This window comes from Saccopteryx leptura, chromosome 13, assembly GCF_036850995.1.
Source record: "Saccopteryx leptura isolate mSacLep1 chromosome 13, mSacLep1_pri_phased_curated, whole genome shotgun sequence".
NCBI lineage: Eukaryota > Metazoa > Chordata > Mammalia > Chiroptera > Emballonuridae > Saccopteryx > Saccopteryx leptura.
In genome coordinates this window covers 41,925,154-41,945,557 of record NC_089515.1, presented here as the reverse complement: position 1 = coordinate 41,945,557, position 20,404 = coordinate 41,925,154, and the positions used below count along the sequence as shown (strand labels likewise).

At 52.6% G+C, this 20,404-nt stretch overlaps 1 protein-coding gene across 5 annotated transcripts in view; it reads left to right on the top strand.

The window, feature by feature from the left end:
- The window catches only part of CEMIP (cell migration inducing hyaluronidase 1), a 154,138-nt gene that overhangs the window by 73,371 nt on the left and 60,363 nt on the right, over positions 1-20,404 (top strand). For 3 of the 5 annotated variants that reach the window (XM_066354581.1, XM_066354579.1, XM_066354580.1), the window contains exons 4-10: positions 3,031-4,365; positions 6,636-6,745; positions 9,586-9,732; positions 10,613-10,751; positions 11,409-11,645; positions 16,998-17,177; positions 19,601-19,671. In XM_066354581.1, the coding sequence (XP_066210678.1) occupies positions 4,322-4,365; positions 6,636-6,745; positions 9,586-9,732; positions 10,613-10,751; positions 11,409-11,645; positions 16,998-17,177; positions 19,601-19,671 (928 nt within the window). In that variant the 5' untranslated portion in view covers positions 3,031-4,321. The remainder of the gene's footprint in view (positions 1-3,030; positions 4,366-6,635; positions 6,746-9,585; positions 9,733-10,612; positions 10,752-11,408; positions 11,646-16,997; positions 17,178-19,600; positions 19,672-20,404) is intronic. The other 2 variants (XM_066354582.1, XM_066354578.1) reach the window with 2 other exon arrangements.

Genomic DNA, 20,404 nt, shown 5'->3' with positions numbered 1-20,404 from the left:
CGCAGTTCTACCGATCGGTCAGTGGAAGAGGCTAAAAATCCCACTTGGTACGTGGGGGCCAAGGCTGGCTGCGTGAGTCCGTGAACAGGCGGCAGACACAGGTGGTGGTGATACACTAACCTCACTTGGACATTCTGGTAGCAGGGGCCTGTCACTGCCACACACTTTGCATGTGTCACCTCATCCTGCCCTGCAGCTCTAGAAGGCAGCTACAGTTATCCCATTTTATAGACGAGGAAACCGAGGCTTAGCTTGTTCAACGAATGGCCAAGTTCACGCGCGGCTGTCTGGCGGCAGATCTGAGAGTTACACCGGCCTCCGTCCTGTGGCAGAGCCTGAAGCTCCACGCTGAGCCAGTACTGTGTCCCCTGTTCACGAGGTCGACACCTCGCTCGTGGTCGACTGAACTAGGGGCTCCCACACTTGAGTGCCCAGAGCCGTGTCCTGGAGGCTTGTAGACACGGGGTTGCTGGACCTCCGTCCCTGGTCCGGCAGGTTGGCAGGTCCGGACTGTGGCTGCGCTCCGGGTCGGGGGACGTCCCTCGGCGAACCAGGCTCTGAGCTGAGTTGGAACTCCAGTGTGGACCTACTACGTGACCCTCAGTACTCACTGCAGCTCCAGGACAAGTGTCCATGACCACGGCCATGTTCTCGATCTGTTCTGCCCAGCGCGGCGGCTTCTAGCTGCTCATGGCTCTCAAACATTTGAAATGTGTCCCAGGTGTGACTGCGGGCTTGGATTCTTATTTTTAATTTTTATCTCATTTTAATGAAATTTCAAATTTACCCAGCATACCTAACCTGTGACTAGCAGCTGCCGTCTCAGACGGCATAGCTTTAAGCACAAAGGAGAGTGAGATGTGTCACTGTGATGTCATGACTTACACTCGCTCTTCACCGTGAGTGAGTAAGAGTTAACTCTGCATTAGGAAATGTCTCCTTGGCTGGAGGGTGATGCATAGGGCGATGACAGGGGCCGTTCTGAGGGTTAGGATCTGAGGTCCTGCTCCCCTAGCAGCGGGACAGGCAGGGGACAGGCCCGGGGTGTCGGCGCCACCTGTGCTGAGTGAGCAGGGTGGGCGTGAGGTTTCAGGGCAGCAGCGACAAGGAAGGCTTTGAAGCCACCAGGGAAGTAGCTTATTTGGGGTGTGGAGGGGGATTTGACAGGCAGGACCCGAGGGTATTATTAGCTCTCTGATCTGTCTGGGATGGGGGCCTCGCTGATGGGACTTTCTCCTCTCTTCTCTTAGGCTCTGCAGGTGGGTCTCCCCTGGGAATTTCCCCTATCGGAGGAGGTGTTTCCTTGGGGGGAAGATCATTTAAGACTCTGTGGATGTACACAGCACCCCTGAGGCATGTTGACTCTCTAAACTAAGGATGTCAAGTGATTCCTCAGTTGAAGCAGGGAGCAGAGAAGGTGACAGTGCCCCATAAGTTAGGGTCCGACAGTAGTTCTTCTCTCAGATGCTGGTTCAGTCTTCCATGTACTGTTCCCAACCTCTGTGAGCAACCTTCTTTTGCTCTGAGGGCCTTGGTTTGCCCCCCTGGAACATGGGGAAGGTGGGGTTGAATTACAATAGATGCTTGCTGGTCAGAGCATAGCCCTCCACCCAGCAGGGCAGCCCCCTCCCTGGGGAGCTTGTTCGAAATGCAGATTCAGAGCCCAGGGCTGCTGGGTCAGTCTGCAAACCCAGGCTCTCCGACTCCCATCCCAGGGCTGCTGGGTCAGTCTGCAAACCCAGGCTCTCCGCCTCCCGTCCCAGGGCTGCTGGGTCAGTCTGCAAACCCAGGCTCTCCGCCTCCCGTCCCAGGGCTGCTGGGTCAGTCTGCAAACCCAGGCTCTCCGCCTCCCGTCCCAGGGCCCTTTGGCTTCCGACTCCCGTCCCAGGGCCCTTCGGCTGCCGTACAGCGAGTCCGCATTCCTGCAGCTCCCAGGACGACGTGAGCACTGACCACGGGCCAGGCTCAGAGCTATAAGCCCTTAGGATAGAGCGTCTCGTTTGATCCTCACTGGACTGTGGAATCTGGGATACATTATTCTAATTCTACAGGCAAACCGGTGAGGCCCAGGTGCTCAGGTGACTTTTTTCAACGTAAGGTGTGTGTGTGGCTGAGATGGCAGATGCTGGGTCCCACGTTCTCAGTCACCACACTGTCCTGCTTGTCTAGGTCCCCGTGAAATTGGAATCGCCTCAGTGTAGAGAGGACAGGGGCAGGGATGGCTGTCCCGGTGCTGTCTCAGATCACCCTGCAGGTCCCTGCTCACCCCTGCCCCAGAGCTTGACCAGCGGTTCTCAACCTGTGGGTCACAACCCCGGCGGGGGTCGAACGACCAAAACACAGGGGTCGCCCTAAAGCCATCGGAAAATACATAATGCATATCAGGTATTTACATTCCGAATCATAACTGTAGCAAAATTACAGTTATGAAGTAGCCACCAAAATTATTTTTTGGTTTGGGGTCACCGCAACATGAGGAACTGTATTGTGGGGTCATGGCATTAGAAAGGTTGAGAACCACTGGCTTAGACGAACCCTCTCCCCTACCTTCTCCCTCTGCCTCTGATAATTCTTGAAGAAAGTCCTGATTTGGCAGCCCTGAGGCCGAGTGCCCCAGGCAGGTGTGTACCTGCTGGTGCTGCTGCTCTGGGGAGGTCTGAGCAGGATACGGAGAAGAAATGATGGTTGGGGATGGGAGGGGCTTGGAGAGAGGGGGCGGGATTAAGAAGTACAAATTGCCAGTTGTGAAAACAATCCCTGGGAGGTAAAGCACAGCATAGGGAATGTAGTCAATGATATTGTAATAACTAGGTGTGGTGCCAGGTGGGTACGAGACCTGCTGGGGGGACCGCTTCGCAAGTTAGATAAATGTCTCATCACTGTGTCGTACATCGAAAACTAATATAACATTGAATGTCAACTGGAATTGAAAAATAAGCTTAAAAAACAATCTAAAAAAGTGATTAAGAAACAAGAACCCAGCAGCCCCTTTGGAGGCTGGAATAACACGGCTCCTCTCTCACTGTGCAGGTGACAAGCCCCGGACCCTGGGCAGCTGCAGCCGGGCTGCCTGCAGGAAGAGGAACGACCCAGGCGCCCGGGGTGATGGCAGCCGGGAGAGGCAGAGACATGGTGGCAGGCAGCGCCCTGGCTCCTGCCCGACGCCTGCCCCTTCCTCCGGTTCCTGTGAGGCCCGGCAAACCCAGGAACCGAGCCGCTGCTGGACAGTGGGGGACACCGCCCTTGGAAGATGTCCGCGCGCTGTTTTGAAGACTTGCAGAAGAGCCCGGAGTGCTGAAGGGCACGGCTCCCCTTTGGAATAGGCCGGCTGGGGGCCGTGGGGACCAGCAAGGGAAGCGGCCATCCAGCCTCGGCCACCAACTTCCGGAGACTCCTCACACTGTCGATCGGCAGCGCTCGCTCATTGGAGAACTCCCGTGGCTGGGATTTGTCGTCTTGGCAACTTGGAGAAGCCGAACCCAAACCTCAAGGCCAGAGAGCTTTCCGTGGCCGCCCGACAAAGCCGGCCTCCCTTGGTGTTGCTCTCCCAAATGGAATCTGAGAACATTTGCAAGTCACTTCAATAGACTGTTTCTGGGGGTTGTTGTAGATACTGAGGCGATGGGAGCTACTTACGGGCGAGGAAGCACGTGGACCACCGCCAGCAATGTGGGGTTCACATGTTAGGGCTGGGGGGGGGCCCTGCCTCCCTGGCTCAGGCAGGGCTGGCTCAGAGACATGGCAGGAGAGCTTTTAACGTTAGGAAAAAGAGGTTTGAGCTGGAGCCCTCCAAATGGAATTGTCTTTACGTCCAACCAGAAAGTGATCTCCTACGTCTTTGAAATGAGCTGTGATCTGACCGGACTCGTCGTGCCAGAGCTCTAGATCCTACAGTCCAGACGTGCAGGCCCCGAGGGGAGCCCCTCGCTGCGGGTCACCGGCCGTCAGGGCAGAAGGGGTGCTGTATCCAGACTGCCCCCTCCCCCTGCCACACCCTGCCTGGCCTGTCACGTTCCTTTACAAGGGAAGGGACCAGATCCTGGACCCAAAGGCCAGGCTCCGTCAAAGGAACCCTTTGATGATTTGGTGCTTTCCAACAGCAGACAGCAAACTACCTTTGGTTTTTCTAAACTGATGGAGACTTGAGAGCAGGGCTCTGGCTTTTCCCCTAAAGACCACAGAACACTCCTGTCCCCAGTGTCCCCTCCTTTCTATTGCAAAGAGCATGAAAGCAGACACTCCTCTTCTTCTGGGGCCGTGGGAAAGGCGCCGTTCCCAGATGCCGAGATGCATGACTTCAGCCATCGGCTGAGGCACTAGAATGGGTCCTGTTGTTCTCTGCCGACCAGGCCTGGGCCCGGCAAGGTGCCCGTTACAAGGACACCACAGGCATTGATTCTGGGAGGACTGTCCCCTCCCTTCCCGGGCTTCCAGCATACCTGTGTGGGGCGGCGGGGGAGGGGGGGGGACACAGCAAAGGGCCAGTCGCTCCCTTTCAGACCCTCCTGCAGCCCTCAAACACTGAGCTCACACAAAGCGCCTCACCTGGAGTGAAGGTCAGGGATGAGCAGATTGGCCCTAAGCTAGTTCAGAGGGAGGTGTGAGATAGATTTGAACCACTTTCTCGGTGTGGCAGAATATCTGTTTATTTCTGGGCACAACTACAGTCAGGCTCAGGGGAGGGACCGGGGACACAGCCCCCTCTATGCAGTCTGTTTGCCACACGGGACTTGAAGACAAAGACATGTCTCCAAGTGGCATTATATTCTGAAAGGGCAATCTGGTGTCTTTTTAAAAAGGTTCATTTTGAGGTTTATCTAGACAAATTCCCGTATCACCTTCTGTACGAGTAAAAGGAAAAAAAAAATAAGTGGTTTTAGTAAAATGGAAGTTTTGTGAATCTCTCTCACGTAAAAATAAATCTGTAGTCCAGGGCTGCTAAGTTCTCCACAAGGTCAGAGCCCGGTTCCTTCTGTTCGCATTGCTGTCTGCAGTGCACGGCTCCCCCTCCATGGCCAGAGATAGCTGCTGAGAGCCAGCCTTCATATCTGTATTCCAACCAGCAGGAAGTAGGGGAGAAAGACTTCCTGTCTTCCCTTAAGAACATTTCCTGAAATTCACACACTGTACGTCTTTTATGTTGGCCAGAACCTAATTCCAAGGCCACAGCTAATGTGAGAGGTCCTGGAGAAGGTCGCCTTCATTCTAGGTGGCCATGTACCCAGATAAAAATCAGGAATTTTTTTTACTGAATAAGGAGAGAAAATAGATATTGGAGGACTTAGCTATTTCTGCTCCCACCTTCTCCTTGGATGGTTTACATAGGAGGGTTTATAACATCTAGGCATCATATTTGAGATTTCTATATTATTATTAAGACTTGTTTTAGAAGCATAGACTGTTAAAGTTGGAGTCAAGCTTAGAAATCGATCTGTTTAGCCCAGGGGTCTCAAACTCAACTCAGCATGTGGGCCGCAGAGCAAGATCACAGCCGTTCGGCGGGCCGCACTAGGTCTACAAAAGGCAACTGTTATGCAACACTTTTCTCACTGCAGTTGAAAACAAAAAAAAAAATCAGTACAACAAGCACAATCGTACATGCAGTTTACTCAGTGTCACAAAACGACCAGAAACTGTAGTTCGCATCACTACTGCTGTTAACTAAGCTAATATCTAGCTAGGATGCTAGAGAAATGAAAAATACAAGTAGGCCCCTAGGCTTACTTAATTTTATCCAAAATATTTTGAACTTCGTGGATTAGTCTGCGGGCCGCACAAAATTGTTCGGCGGGCTGCATGCGGCCCGCGGGCCGCGAGTTTGAGACCCCTGGTTTAGCCTGACCCAGGTGGTGGCACAGTAAATAGAGCAGCGGATTGGGATGTAGAGGACCCGATTCGACACCCCAAGGTCACTGGCTTGAGGGCAGGCTCACCAGCTTGAGCGCAGGGTCACTGACTTGTGCGTGGGATCATTGACATGACCCCATGATCGCTAGCTTGAGCCCAAAGGTCGCTGGCTTGAAGCCCAAGGCCACTGGCTGGAGCAAGAGGTCACTCGCTCTGCTGTAGCCCCCGGTCAAGGCACATATGAGAAAGCAATCATTGAGCAACTAAGGTGTCTCACGAAGAATTGATGCTTCTCATCTCTCTCCCTTCCTGTCTGTCCCTATCCGTCCCTCTTTCTGACTCTCTGTATCTGTCCAAAAAAAAAAAAAAAATCGGTCTGTTTACATCTTTTTTGAGATTAAGAAACTGAGGCCCAGAGAGGTTATCAAATCAGCTGCGATCACACAGCAAGTTGGCGCCATCTAACTCCCATCTTCTGTTCAGTGGGAGTGGTTTTGTTTTTCTGTGTTTCCAAGAAAAAAAAGCTGCTTCAGACAGAGCGGAGGGAGTTCGAGCATCCAGGATGGAATTCCATCCCTCACAGGGTCTGAGCTGCAGGACCCGGGCGGGACGGCGGCGGGGTTGGCATGCCCCGATCTGCCCAGCGCTGAGTCACGGCCGGCTGCAGGGTGCCCGTCCTGGCACTGTCTTCTCCACGTGTGCACGTGGCCCAGACTGTGGGTCTGCCCCGAACGCTGCCTCCAGCCCACAGAGAAGTGCAGGCCTGACCTGGTGTACTTATATTTCAGGGGAGACTCAGCCAGGATGGGATTTGCCAGGAGGCAGGACTGTTCCTTCAAGGCGATGCTGATAGTCACCTGGTTCCTCCTGGCCTGCTACCCTGGGGACAGGACCACAGGTGAGCCAAGAGCAGTTGAAGCAAGTTGCTGGGGCGGGGGCAGGTGAAGGAGCCACAGGGCTCTGACAGTCTCTGCTCGTCCCTTGATTCCAGACAGGCCTCATTCTGGGCTTCAGTCCCATCACACACGAAGTGCAGTGGATGGACTAGACTCAGGGGTGAACAACGTAGTGTCCAGAGGAGCCACTGCAGCTAGCCAGGCAGGGACCAGGGTCACCTGGGGAGTTTAGGCCCCTGGAAAGGGACACCCACTTCTCTTCTCAGTTCTGGCAAAGTGTTGCCCTATGTGATAGTGAAGCCCTTGTTGTAGGAGCTTGTGAATTTAAAAAAAAAAAAAATTTTTTTTTAATTCATTTGAGAGAGAGAGAGAGAGAGAGAAGGAGGGGAAGGAGCAGGAAGCATCAACTCCCATATGTGCCTTGACCAGGCAAACCTGGGATTTCGAACCAGCAACCTCATTGTTCTAGGTTGACACTTTATCCACTGCACCAACCACACTGGTCAAGTGGATCCTGTGAATCTTTAAGAGAAGCCAGACATCTAGATTTTTATGCAAAAGTTCCCTGCTTGTTAAACGTGGGCAACCAGCTTTGATTTTACAGGCCACGTGTCTGTGAGCCGTCTGGCCCCCTCGGGGCCGCCTGACGTCAGTGTTCCCTTCCCTTTCCATCCGAAGATCCAATATACATTAAATATACGTGCTCTGGACAAGGTTTCGATCTACTTTTTTGATCTCGGTATCAACTTTTTCTTTGAGGGATTTTGCCTTAACACCCAAAAGCACAAAGCATGTTCAGCTAGGTACAGAAAATAGTGATTAAACAAACCAAAATAGGGGTAGAGGGTTTAGTAATAAAACCATCAGTCAATTGCTTTGAAAAAAAAATTATTCTAAGCCCTGGCCTGATGGCTCAGTTGGAGCGTCACCCTGAAGCTCAGCGGTTGCGATTTGATCCCTGGTCAGGGCACATATAGGAGTGGGTCCATATTCCTGTGTCTGTCTCTCTCTCTCCCTTCCTCTCTTGCTAAAATAAATAAGTAAATTTATTCTAATTAATTCAGCTGGATGCTCTTCTATCCAGGGGTCCCCAAACTTTTTACACAGGGGGCCAGTTCACTGTCCCTCAGACCGTTGGAGGGCTGCTACATACAGTGCTCCTCTCACTGGCCACCAATGAAAGAGGTGCCCCTTCTGGAAGTGTGGCAGGGGCCGGATAAAGGCCGCATGCGGCCCGCAGGCCGTAGTTTGGGGACGCCTGTTAAAGGACCTTAGATTATATTTTGGTTTTTCTCAACCCAACGATGATAGGAAGTCTAATCTTCACTATTGAAACTCCTTCAATATGATTCCTTGTAGAATCGTTCTGACCCAATAGGGGACAGAGCAAGCCATCAACATTTTAACATTTGATGCAACAATTGACAATATTGCCTGAAGTCATTCATGGATCCTCCCATCGTTTATTCAAGGAATACACACTAAGCGGGCCCTGAGCCTGTCAGGAGCTGGCTTTGGGTTTCTCTCTGAGAGTGATCGCAGCAGGGGCGCTGGGGAGGTTTCATCGGGTCCTGCCCTGGGTGTGCCCTCTCTTATCCTAGGTCCCCTCTTCTGTTTGAGTACAAACCGTGAGGGAAGTCTGGCTCCCTCTGGTCTGTGCTTTTCTCTGACGTCAGAGGGATGCAGACGCCAGCCCTGGCCGTTTATGGTCCAAGTAGGTCGGGCTTCCATTCACTCTCACCCTGATTCCCGCGGCCCCTCCTGGGAGGGGCGGTTGCCATGGTGATTGTGCAGCGTACAGGCATTGACCATTTCCAGCCACTCAAATGGACACCCACTGAAATTGACCTTCACCGAGAGCTGAAGCATCCAGGTCCAGCGAAGGCGCTTTCACAAGTCGAAGGCCGAGCTTGTGACCACTGTGGGGTCAGAGCTGCTGGGCTCGTGCTCTTGAGGACAGGAGAGTCCGAAGGGTCAGGCTGACCGCCTTCAAACCCAGGTGCAGAGTGACGCACAAGCACGCCCTTGGAGAGGGCAGGGGCAGTCAGCGCTGCCCTGGAGGTATGGGTGGGGAGGCCTGAGGCTTTGCCCATGGATTTAGAATGATTCTTGCTCAGCCAGCTCGTGGCTCCCTGCCTGGGCCACTGGGCTCGCCAGTTGGCCTCATGTTTCCAGCACAACTGGGGAGTCACCTCCTTGCAAACGGACACCCCAGGTCTAGGACTAGGTGGAGGGCAGCCCAGGGCCTCTGATTGTCCTCTGCCGAAAGCCAGCCAGCACTTGACCTGTCTGAAGACGAACCCAGGGACGGACGGACACTGAGCCTGAGAAGGCCCTCGGGGGGACGCTGGCCCGTAGCCCTCAGGCCCCCCAAGGGCTGCAGAGTGACAGAGCAGACACCTCCTGTTCACCCTGGTAACCCTGCTCTACGTCAAAACAGAAAGTTTGCTGATAAGCAAGGCCACATTTTTTTTCTTGCTTGATCACTGCTTGACTTCCCTGGGGTTTACGACAGCTGGAAGAGCTGTTGCAATAAAACAGAAAGAGTGTGAGTCTCTTCTGAGGGCCGACAATGCGGCAGATGTGAGCATGGAGGAGGGCGGTGCGGGGCTGGGGCTTGGGGAGGTGACTCGTCCACAGACACGTGATGAACCAATGAAAAGACGTGGGGCTGGACCCCGGTCTCCTGGCGCCCACGTCAGGGTCTCCTTGCTCTCTCAGACTTTGCTTTCAGTTCTAGTCGGGAGGAGGCATGAGCCACGGAGATGCGTGAGGTGCCCCCTGCTGTGGTCTGTGGCAATCTTGGTGCGTGGGAGCCATGAGATCTCTCTGTCCTTGACAGTGGCAGCCGAGTGCCCCGACCAGAGCCCTGAGCTGCAGCCCTGGAACCCTGGCCATGACCGGAACCACCATGTGTACATCAGCCAGGGCAGAGCGCTCCTGCTGACCTCGTCTGCCACTGTCCACTCCATCCACATCTCGGACGGAGGTAAGCCAGTCTCTGCCCCAGTCTCTCATTCTTCTGCTATCTCAGAGCCTCCCAGATGGGAGTCAGAGGGACAGAACTGAGATCATGGGCTTTGGGTTCATGTTGTCAGAGCAGCTGGTTCCTTTTTTTTTTTTTTTTTTCCCTGAAGTGAGAAGCAGGGAGGCAGACAGACAGACAGACTCCTGTATGCACCTGGCTGGGATCCACCCAGCATGCCCACTAGGGGGCGATGCTCTGCCCATCTGGGGCATTGCTCTGTTGTAGCCGGAGCCATTCTAGGGCCTGAGGCAGAGGCCAAGGAGCCATCCTCAGCGCCCAGGCCAACTTTGCTCCAATGGAGCCTTGTCTGTGGGAGGGGACGAAAGAAATAGAGAGGAAGGAGAGGCGGAGGGGTGGAGAAGCAGATGGGTGCTTCTCCTGTGTGCCCTGACCAGGAATCAAACCCGGGACTTCCACATGCCGGGCCAATGCTCTACCGCTAAGCCAACTGGCCAGGGCCTGGTTCTTTTTTAAGATAACCATCAGCGCTGAGCACTTAAGAACGGCTTGTCTAAGGTCCAAACATAGAGAAAGAAGCCTTTACAGAGCAAAGTCCTTCCTGGTGCTCTGAGCATGCCAGCTTAGCCTGCCTTAAGAGGCTTGCCGATCGAATGCCATGCATGTAGGGACGGCAGTAAATCAAGCAGGCATTGTGTACACGTTGCAAGCCAGTGAGAAGAGAAAAGCCCTTGTAAGCACAGCAAGCACAGAGGTGTTTAAACAACGTGTTCCTTGCCTGCCTGGATGAAGTGGGGGCCTGGGACTCCTGCCCTCGGTTCTGCTGGAACCTCACCCATACCGCTCAGTGTTCTTAAACCTTACCCCGTTCCTACCTCCTCAGGAAAGCTGGTCGTTAAAGATCACGAGGAGACCATTATTTTGCGTACCCGGCACATCCTGATTGACGACGGAGGAGAGCTGCATGCTGGGAGCGCCCTCTGCCCTTTCCAGGGCAATTTCAGTATCGTTTTGTATGGCAGGTGGGTAGACAGTATCCGTGGGTCAAACGCTAGTCTTGGATCTGCTGGGAGGGAGGCTTTCTAAAGGAGAGATTGGGATGAGCTGACCAGACTTTAGTGTGTGACGGGGTCACAGTGCACAGATTGTAATCATGAACAGGAGATGTCAGTGATGGGGGCGAGCTGGACAGGTGGGTACACGGGACACTTTACTGTTGTATCCTAGGTCTGTACTTAAGGTAGAGAGTCCACGCCAGCCTTTCAGCCGCCTCCAATCATGTCCCATCTCAGGGAGGCTCTGTGTTTACATAATAAATTTCGGCAGTGTTTGCCTCTGTCTGTGCTCTCTCAAAGGACTCGGAGGCCTAAGTAGCGGTAGCTAAGAACACACAAGGGTAGGCAGTTTGTGTCCAGGTGAGTCCATGTGTGTTATGGACCAAAACAGCAAATACTTTGCCCTGAGAAGATGTGCCAACATATAAACTAAAGCTGTGTGTTTCCACTTGGCCTTTTGACCTCATTTTGGTCTGGCTTAGGAAGATAGGATTGTAAGGCCATTTCCCCTGACCTTGTGACGTCACCCTGTAAGGGGGGTCAGGGAGCAGTGAGATCCCCGCTGGGTTTAGCGTCCAGGAAAGCGAGGTGTCAGCTGACCAGGAGAGCTGTCTTCTCTCGCAGGGCGGACGAAGGTCTTCAGCCGGACCCTTACTTTGGCCTGAAGTACATCGGGGTCGGCCCAGGAGGCACCCTGGAGCTGCACGGACAGAAGAAGCTCTCTTGGACGTTTCTGAACAAGACTCTTAACCCGGGCGGCATGGAGGAAGGAGGCTATTTTTTTGAAAGGAGCTGGGGCCACCGTGGAGTCATTGTTCACGTCATCGACCCCAAATCGGGGACAGTCATCCATTCTGACCGGTAAGGTTGGTCTCCACTGAAAGACAGACTCCTCCGTTCGGCAGACGCTCCCTGAGCTGGTGCCCTAGATCACACGGTCCCGGAGCTGGGAGCAGAGCAGTGAGGGAATCAGACAGAAATCTGACCTCAGGGAGCCACGTCTCTCCCTCGTCAGGCATCGGCCCAGAGAAGCTGAACTAAAACAGGAACAAGCACACACAGACACGCACAGGTACACACATGCACACACAACATAAGCTCAGATTATGGTGATCCACAATGAGGGAAAAAAGACACAGTGAACAGCAGAGTCACCAGGGAAGATCGCTGGCATCAGGTAGTTGGGAAAGGGCAAGGCAACAGCATTTGAGCTGAAAGCTTTGCGGTGAGGCCTTGTCAGGGGACGAATGTCCAACCGAGAGTGGCAGGTGCCGGGGCCAGAAGTGAGAAAGGGCGTGATGTTCTCAGACACAGAAGAGCCAGCAGGGGGGTAAGGATGCAGACAGCGATGGGAACAGAGCAGGCAGTGCATCACTAGACGATTTCATCCTCGTGCAGATCACAGAGTCACTCACACCGAAACGGTACAGCCCACCGCATACCTCGGCTATATGGTCTAGCCTGTTGCTCATGGGCTACACACCTGTACAGCATGTTACTGTACTGAATGCTGTAGGCAGTTGTAACAGTGAGAAATACTTGTGTATCTAAACATAGGAAAGGTACAATAAAAATATGGTGTAGCCCTGGCCGGTTGGCTCAGTGGTAGAGTGTTGGCCTGGCGTGCAGAAGTCCCGGGTTCGATTCCCGGCCAGGGCACACAGGAGAAGCGCCCATCTGCTTCTCCACCCCTCCCCCTCTCCTTCCTCTCTGTCTCTCTCTTCCCCTCCGGCAGCCGAGGCTCCATTGGAGTAAAGATGGCCCGGGCGCTGGGGATGGCTCCTTGGCCTCTGCCCCAGGCGCTAGAGTGGCTCTGGTCGCGGCAGAGCGACGCCCCAGAGGGGCAGAGCATCGCCCCCTGGTGGGCAGAGCGTTGCCCCCTGGTGGGCGTGCCGGGTGGATCCCGGTCAGGCGCATGTGGGAGTCTGTCTGACTGTCTCTCCCCGTTTCTAGCTTCAGAAAAATACAAAAAAATAAATAAATTAATTAATTTAAAAAATATGGTGTAAAAGATTTTATTTATTTTCTTCTTTTCCAAGTGAGAGGAAGGGAGACACAGACTCCCGCATGAACCCCAACCAGGATCCACCCAGCAGCCCCCATCTGGGGCTGATGCTCTGCCCATCTGAGGCCATGCTCACAACCAAGCTATTTTTAGCACCTGAGGCAGAGGCTCCACAGAGCCATCCTCAGCACCCAGGGCTGATGCGCTCTAACCAATTGAACCATGGCTGTGGGAGGAAAAGAGAGATAGCGAGAAAGAAGGAGGTGGGGGAGGGGTGGAGAAGGGGATGGTCTCTTCTCCTGTGATCAGGAATCGAACCTGGGACATCCACATGCTAGACCGACACTCTACCACTGAGCCAATTACCAGGGCCTATGAAAGATTTTTTAAATGGTGCACCCGAGACCCTTACCATGCACGGAGCTGGCGGGACTGGAAGTTGCTCTGGGTGAGTCAGGGGGTGAGATTGATGAGTAAATGTGAAGACCTGGGCAATTACTGTACACGACTCTAGGCTTTATAAACACTGTGCACTTAGGCAACACTAAGTTTATAAAACAACACGAAATCAAGCGCAAGAGAAAATGATGCAATCAAGAGACACGAAAGTATGAGGAAAACAAAATACAGCAAACACAAAATACAGCCAACTCTTTTTACAGGTGGAAAGAGTACACTCTAAAATAATGACAAAATTATAATGTAGTAAATGTACTAATCAATAACATAGTTGTATCTAATCATGATCTAGTATTATACTGTACATAATTGCATCGCTATACTTTTATATGAGAGGCAGCTCAGTGGGTTTGCTTACACCAGCATCACCGCACACGTGTGAGCAATGCTTTGCGGTTACAGCATTGCTGTGGCTACAACTTGACACGGCTGTGACACAAACACTGTAGGAATGTTCAACTTTGTGCTCATCTGGGGGACCACCACCCCGTTTGTGGTCTATCCTGACCGAAAGGACCCAAGATGGGACATTTATTTGATGTGAACCTTGATAAGGAGTTAATTTGCTGAGCTGGACTCCCCAAGAGGAACTGAGGGCCCTCAGTTCATAAATAGTAAGTGTCTAGCGGCTGTTTGCAGATGGGAGCTCCTTGCGGACTCCTTTAGACCCTCTGACTAGACCCTGGGCTTCCAAGCTGTGTCTGCTGCTTCGCTCATGCCATGTGAGTCAGCCCTGCAGGAAAACCCTGGTTTCTTCTTTCTACCAAGTTAAGGTCGCCATTGGTTAGGTCTTTTAACAAAAATTCCCCGGGAAGATGTACGGCTGCAATGGCGCCCGAGGCTGCTTCTTCCTCTCCCATCCGTCTGCCGCGTGGCGCAGGGCCTTCCCGGCTCAGGCTGCGCCCCGCACCATCTTCCTCTAAGAAAATCTGCCCCTTTTAAGCCCAGGCCTTCTTTATTTATTTATTTTTATTTTTTTACTTTTCTTTCTTTTTAAAAAAATTACAGTTATTGTTAGTCAAAATTATATTAGTTTCAGGTGTACAACATAGTGGTTAGACACTTATATACTTTACAAAGTGATCATCCCGGTAAGTCGAGTACCCACCTCTGATCATCCATAGTTATTACAATATTATTGATCATATTTCTTATGCTGTACTTTGCTTCCCTGTGAATGGTTTTGTTGTTGTTGTTGTTGTTTTTTACAGAGACAGAGAGTGAGTCAGAGAGAGGGATAGACAGGGACAGACAGACAGGAACGGAGAGAGATGAGAAGCATCAATCATTAGTTCTTCATTGCGCGTTGCAACACCTTAGTTGTTCATTGATTGCTTTCTCATATGTGCCTTGACCGCGTGCCTTCAGCAGACTGAGTAACCCTTTGCTGGAGCCAGCGACCTTGGGTTCAAGCTGGTGAGCTTTTCCTCAAACCAGATGAGCCCGCGCTCAAGCTGGCGACCTCGAGGTCTCGAACCCGGGTCTTCTGCATCCCAGTCCGAAGCTCTATCCACTGCGCCACCTCCTGGTCAGGCTCTGTGACTATTTTTATAACTAGTAATTTGCTCTTCTTAATCCCCTCGCCTTTTTCACCCAGCCCCCCAAATCCCTTTCCATCTGGCAGCTGTCAGTCTGTTCTCTGTATCTCTGAGTCCCTTTCAATTTTACTTGTTCCTTTATCTGGGTTTTTTAGATTCTACATGTAAGTGATACTATGTTACTTGTCTTTCTCTGTCTAACTAACTCCACTGAGCATAATACACTCTAGGTGCATTCATGTTACAAATGGCAAGATTTCATCCCTTCTTAAGGCTGAGTAGTATTCCATTGTATATGTGCACAACTTTTTTATCCATTCATCTATTGATGGGCATTTAGGTTGCTTCCATATCTTGGTTATTGTAAATAATGCTAAGGTTTTTCACTTTTTTTTTTCCAAGTGAGAGGAGAGGAGATAGACAGACTCCCTCATGCACCCCGACTGGGATCCACCAGGCAAGCCCCATCTGGGGCCAATGCTCTGCCTATCTGAGGTCATGCTTGCAACTGAGCTATTTTTAGTACCTGAGGTAGAGGCTCCACAGAGACATCCTCAGCGCCTGGGGCTGATACACTCAAACCAATCTAGCCATGGCTACGGGAGAGGAAAGGGGGGAGGGGTGGAGAAGCAGATGGTCACTTCCCCTGTGTGCCCTGACTAGGAATTGAACCCAGGACATCCACACACTGGGATGATGCTCAACCACTGAGCCAACTAGCCAGGGTGTTTTTCACTTCTGTTATTATCCACATTATACAGAAGAAAACACCGAGGCTCAGAGGAGCAAAATTTGCTCAGAGTCACAAGGCTGGTAAATTTGGGAGCTGGGACTCCAACCCAGATCGACCCAGACCCTTAACCACTATGTTGCCTCCATAGGTGGCTTGGTGATAGCCACCTGCCTTGGCATGGGGTTGAGCCAACCCCAGCCTGCAGTCAGGATGAGCATGGTTGACACAGAGCATGTCAGAGAGCTCCTACCTTCACACGAGAGGGGACTACCCCCCCCCAGGGACTACCCCCACCCCGGACTACTCCCCCCCCCCCCCCCGCTCTGTGCTAGCTCTGCTTCTTATATCAGTTTAGTAGCATTATTTGCAGTAAGCCAACCTTAAGATAAATTCATTATTGAAGTTGGGAATGAGAAGCTTTCCAGACAGCTGCCGTGAAGGCTCCAAAGACAGAACACCTGCCCTCCACCCCTATCTCCTTTACTTAAAGCAGGGGTCCCCAAACATTTTACACAGGGGGCCAGTTCACTGTCCCTCAGACCATTGGAGGGCCGCCACATACAGTGCTCCTCTCACTGACCACCAATGAACGAGGTGCCCCTTCCGGAAGTGCTGCAGGGGGGCCGGATAAATGGCCTCAGGGGGCCGCATGCGGCCCGCGGGCTGTAGTTTGGGGACTCCTGACTTAAAATATGTGTCAGCGGCCTCAAGAATCTGATAGCTGAATATGTCTGAGTCAAGATGATAATGAACATTAAACACACACATAAATGCAGGCTACAGTAGCCTGAGATTACCTGGAGGGATAATAACATAGGTGTGTGCTAGAAAGGCAGTAAGCATTTGATTAAGTAGCGGGGAGGTGAGGCCGAGTGAGTGGAGGCAGGAGCGGGCATGCGGCGTGGGCACAGGGCGCGGAGACACGGCAGGCTTGCCGCTGCCGATTCCTGGGGAGGGGCCTTGGCGGGTCGGACCGGGTTATGCAAACAATGACTCAGAAGCACCTATCCGGCAACTGCCCCCTCACCAGTTTTTCTTTTCCAAAATCTTGGCTATTCACACTGGTTTATTTTTTCTAGATTCATTCTAGAACTATTTTGGTGGTCAAGTCCCAAGACAAATTCCGTTTGGAATTTCCATTGCAGCTGCACAAAATCTTTAGAGCCGACATGGGGGGGGGGGGTTGCCATCGTTACAAAACCGTCTCTCCTTTGTAAATTTTTGTCACCGGTGGTGTAGATTTTTAGAGAGCTGTGCTTCATGGGTGTTTGAAGTGTACGAAGGTGGGTGACTGGTGTCCAGTTTGAGGTGCTCAGATTTTGCTGTAATGAAAACTTCTCTCTTTAAAAAAATCAGAGAGCCCTGGGCACCTCTGGGGGGGGGGGCACCTTGGTTGTTGCAAAGAAAGACATGAAGTCCTCTCGGGTTTTGTTGGCTGCTGTCAGGACTATAACATCCCCTCTCGCTGCCCTTTTCAGGTTTGACACCTACAGATTCAAGAAGGAGAGCGAACGTCTGGTCCAGTATTTGAACGCGGTGCCCAGCGGCAGGATTCTGTCTGTCGCAGTGAACGACGAAGGGTCCCGGAACCTGGATGACACGGCCAGGAAGGCGATGACCAGGCTGGGCAGCAAGCACTTCCTGCACCTTGGATTCAGGTACCGCCCCTCACTCCCCCCCTGCTCCCCCCGGCTCCAGAACACCGGCCACCCCGTCCCCACAGAAGCCCCCTGTCCTGCCACCACACCGCCCTCAGTGGGGATTTAAGAAGCTGCTGCCTTGTTCTGCATCTGCACGGGACGTATCGGGGCTTGTTCTCAAAGGGAAGCTAGGATTCATTCAGGCAGCCACTTACAAAATATGAATTGAGCACCTGCTGTGTGTGAGCCGTGCCTCAGTTCTGCAGCCGGGCTCACGACATGCTGGGGATTGGCAGACACTGGATCAGAGACCATCTGAAGTGTTCCTGCCCAGCCCGCACCCCCCGGGAAGGGCGCTTCCATGTCTTCCGCCGTGAATTCTGTTTACCTTAGACTGCAGCATCATGCCCGACTTTGGCACCGGGAGGAAGCCGTTTGCCCTAAAGTAGCCACACCTTTTTTATCATGTTAGATCAGATCTCGGCTCAGTGCTGAGGTCTCCTCTCCTGTGGCTGTGTGGAGACGGTGATGCCCTTCCCTTCAGCTCTGCCGGTCGTTTTGCAACACGGGGGCAGGTCAGAGGCTTTTCTATTGCTATTGAGCAAAGTAGCCTTCCTGGCTGGGCAGATATCCCCTGGGCAGGCAGGGGGGGTGGTGCTCCAGGGTCCACAGTGTCTTCCCAACAGCCCAGGGGCTACTCCTTCTAAAAGGGTTTGGGCAGGAAATACAAGCAGCCAAAGACAACAGAGACGTGACATCTTGTTATCGCAAGGTTCCTTTGTCAGCACTGTTTTATAAGCCAGAAGCCCAGTTCATTGATACACACTGAGAGGCTGAACCGTGAGGGCCTGGATACGTAGGGCCTCAGCTGCAGAAGGTAGTGACTAAGGCCCCAAGACCTGGCACCCGATTTGACCTGATTTTGCATCTGGGCTGCACTTTCCATTGGGTGTGACCACAGGCAAGTGACGCACCCTCTCTTTGCTGGGTTCCTGCATCTGTAAAATGGGAGACAGTGGGAGCCATCTCCAAGGACCATTAGGAGGATTCAATGTGATCATATGAGCACAGAATAAGGACTCACTAAATGTTAGAAACTATTCTCTCCTTTTAAACAAGAGCCAGGGGAAGGACGGATGCTTGGTGTGTTTGGTTATGGCTGTTCCCATGGGTAAAGGAACTAGGTGTGCAGGAATATTTACCCCTCGTTTGTACAGACATACCTTGAGTGACAGACGCAAAGCATCTGACATCAGTTACAGAACTGAGACCCGACCCCACCACCTGCACCTGTTCATTCATTCTGGGAGTGGTTATTGAGAAGACATTCACGTGAGGCTCTAGGTGTCCTGAGCTCTCGTGGGGGGGGCAGACTTTAAGCGAGAGGATGATGGGGTGTCCAAGAGCAAGAGAGACAGCGGGAGGCAGAAAGGGGCTTTAGTAGACCTGCAGGGGAGGGTGAGTGCGTGCTGATTCCCCAGGAGAGCCCAGTGGGTTCGGAGTCCCCCGGGAGAGGTGTAGCTTTCAGGCAGCTGCAAGTATGTGATGGAGGGAGGGGGAGGCGTGAGGCTGGGGGGGGGGGGGGCGGGCATGGGAAGGCCTTCATGCCAAGAGGCCCGGTTTTTATCCAGTGGGCAGTGAGGAGCCATGGACGGATTTAAGCCAGAGAGTGGCATAGTCAAATCCCCAGCCTCAATAATAGACTTACTTTCCAAGATCAGAGGTCAAAACTAAAAGCATAAAAGCTGTTGAGGGCCGTAAAAAGCTCTTGTGATCTCACAGCAAGAGAGAGGCTAATATTAGGCGTTCGGGAACAGACAAAATGGGCCAGTAGACTTTCCTGCCCCCTAGCCGCGTCCGCTCCTCTGGAGGGAAGATGATGGGACAGCTTTCCAAAACCTTGCACCTTCTCTCTCTCCTTCGCTCTCCGTTAATAAGAAGAGGCATCTGGTTCCTTTCCAAAGCCTGTTGCCGATCCCCGGGGTGGGGGGTAGGGTGGGGGGGCTGTCACTGTAGCCTCTGGCATTTTCCTTGTGGTTACCTTGGTTGGTTCGAGAACACCTGGGCGTGAGAGGAATAACCCTTCTCTTGGAACACATTTCCTTGTTTTCCTGAAGGAATCGGAGCACTTGCTTCAGCACCTCAGTGCGCCTGGTGGGCGTAGGCAGGTCCCTGGGCTTGTTTATCTGTGATTCATGCCTTGTGTACGGCCAGGAGAGCCGAGAGGCTTACAGTAGGTAAACGGCAGACGAGCCAGGCGGGCAGGAAGGCCAGGGCTTGTAAGAAGGCTCACGTTCTGGAGGTGAAGCCCAGCCTGGGAACTCACTTCCCCAAAGGCCCAGAGGGCGGCTCACCCACGTGACCCGTGTGCTGTGCCATGTCTGCCCCCAGCACAGGCCCGGACATGTGAAGAACTTCACTTTTGTTGTTGTTTCTTTCAGACACCCGTGGAGTTTCCTAACAGTGAAGGGAAACCCGGCTTCTTCTGTGGAAGACCACATTGAGTATCATGGTAACAAATGACTAGCGGAAGGCTGAGTCCCCCCTCCCCGCCCCAGGCTCTCTGATGGAAACGCTCGGGTCTTCCCTCTAGGCACGGCTGACCCACCTCCCAACACCTCAGGGACTGACCAGCCTCTTCATTGGCCTTGTTCCATCAAAGGGGCAAAAGCCAACACTATTGAAAATCAATCGATACGATAAATTTTAGCCTGACCAGGCAGTGGCACAGTGGATAAAGCATCGGACTGGGACACAGAGGACCCAGGTTCAAAGTCCCGAGGTCGCCGGCTTGAGCGCCAGGTCACTGGCTTGAATGTGGGATCATAGACATGACCCCCATGGTCACTGGCTTAATCCCAAAGGTCACTGGCTTGAAGCCCAAGGTCGTTGGCTTGAGCAAGGGGTCACTCACTCTGATGTAGCACCCCCCCCCCCCCGTCAAGGCACATATGAGAAAGCAATCAATGAACCACTAAGGAGCTGCAACGAAGAACTAATACTTCTAATCTCTCTCTCTTTCTGTCTGTTTGTTCCTCTCTCTGTCTCTCAGTCTCTATCACACACACACAAAAAAAGATGAATTTTACATTTTTGGAGAGCTCTTCAACTTTGTTAACCTAAGAATAATAGGTCTTTCAGCCTGACCAGGCGGTGGCACAGTGGATAGAGCATCGGACTGGGATGCAGAGGACCCAGGTTCGAGATCCCAAGGTCACCAGCTTGAGCGCGGGCTCATCTGGTTT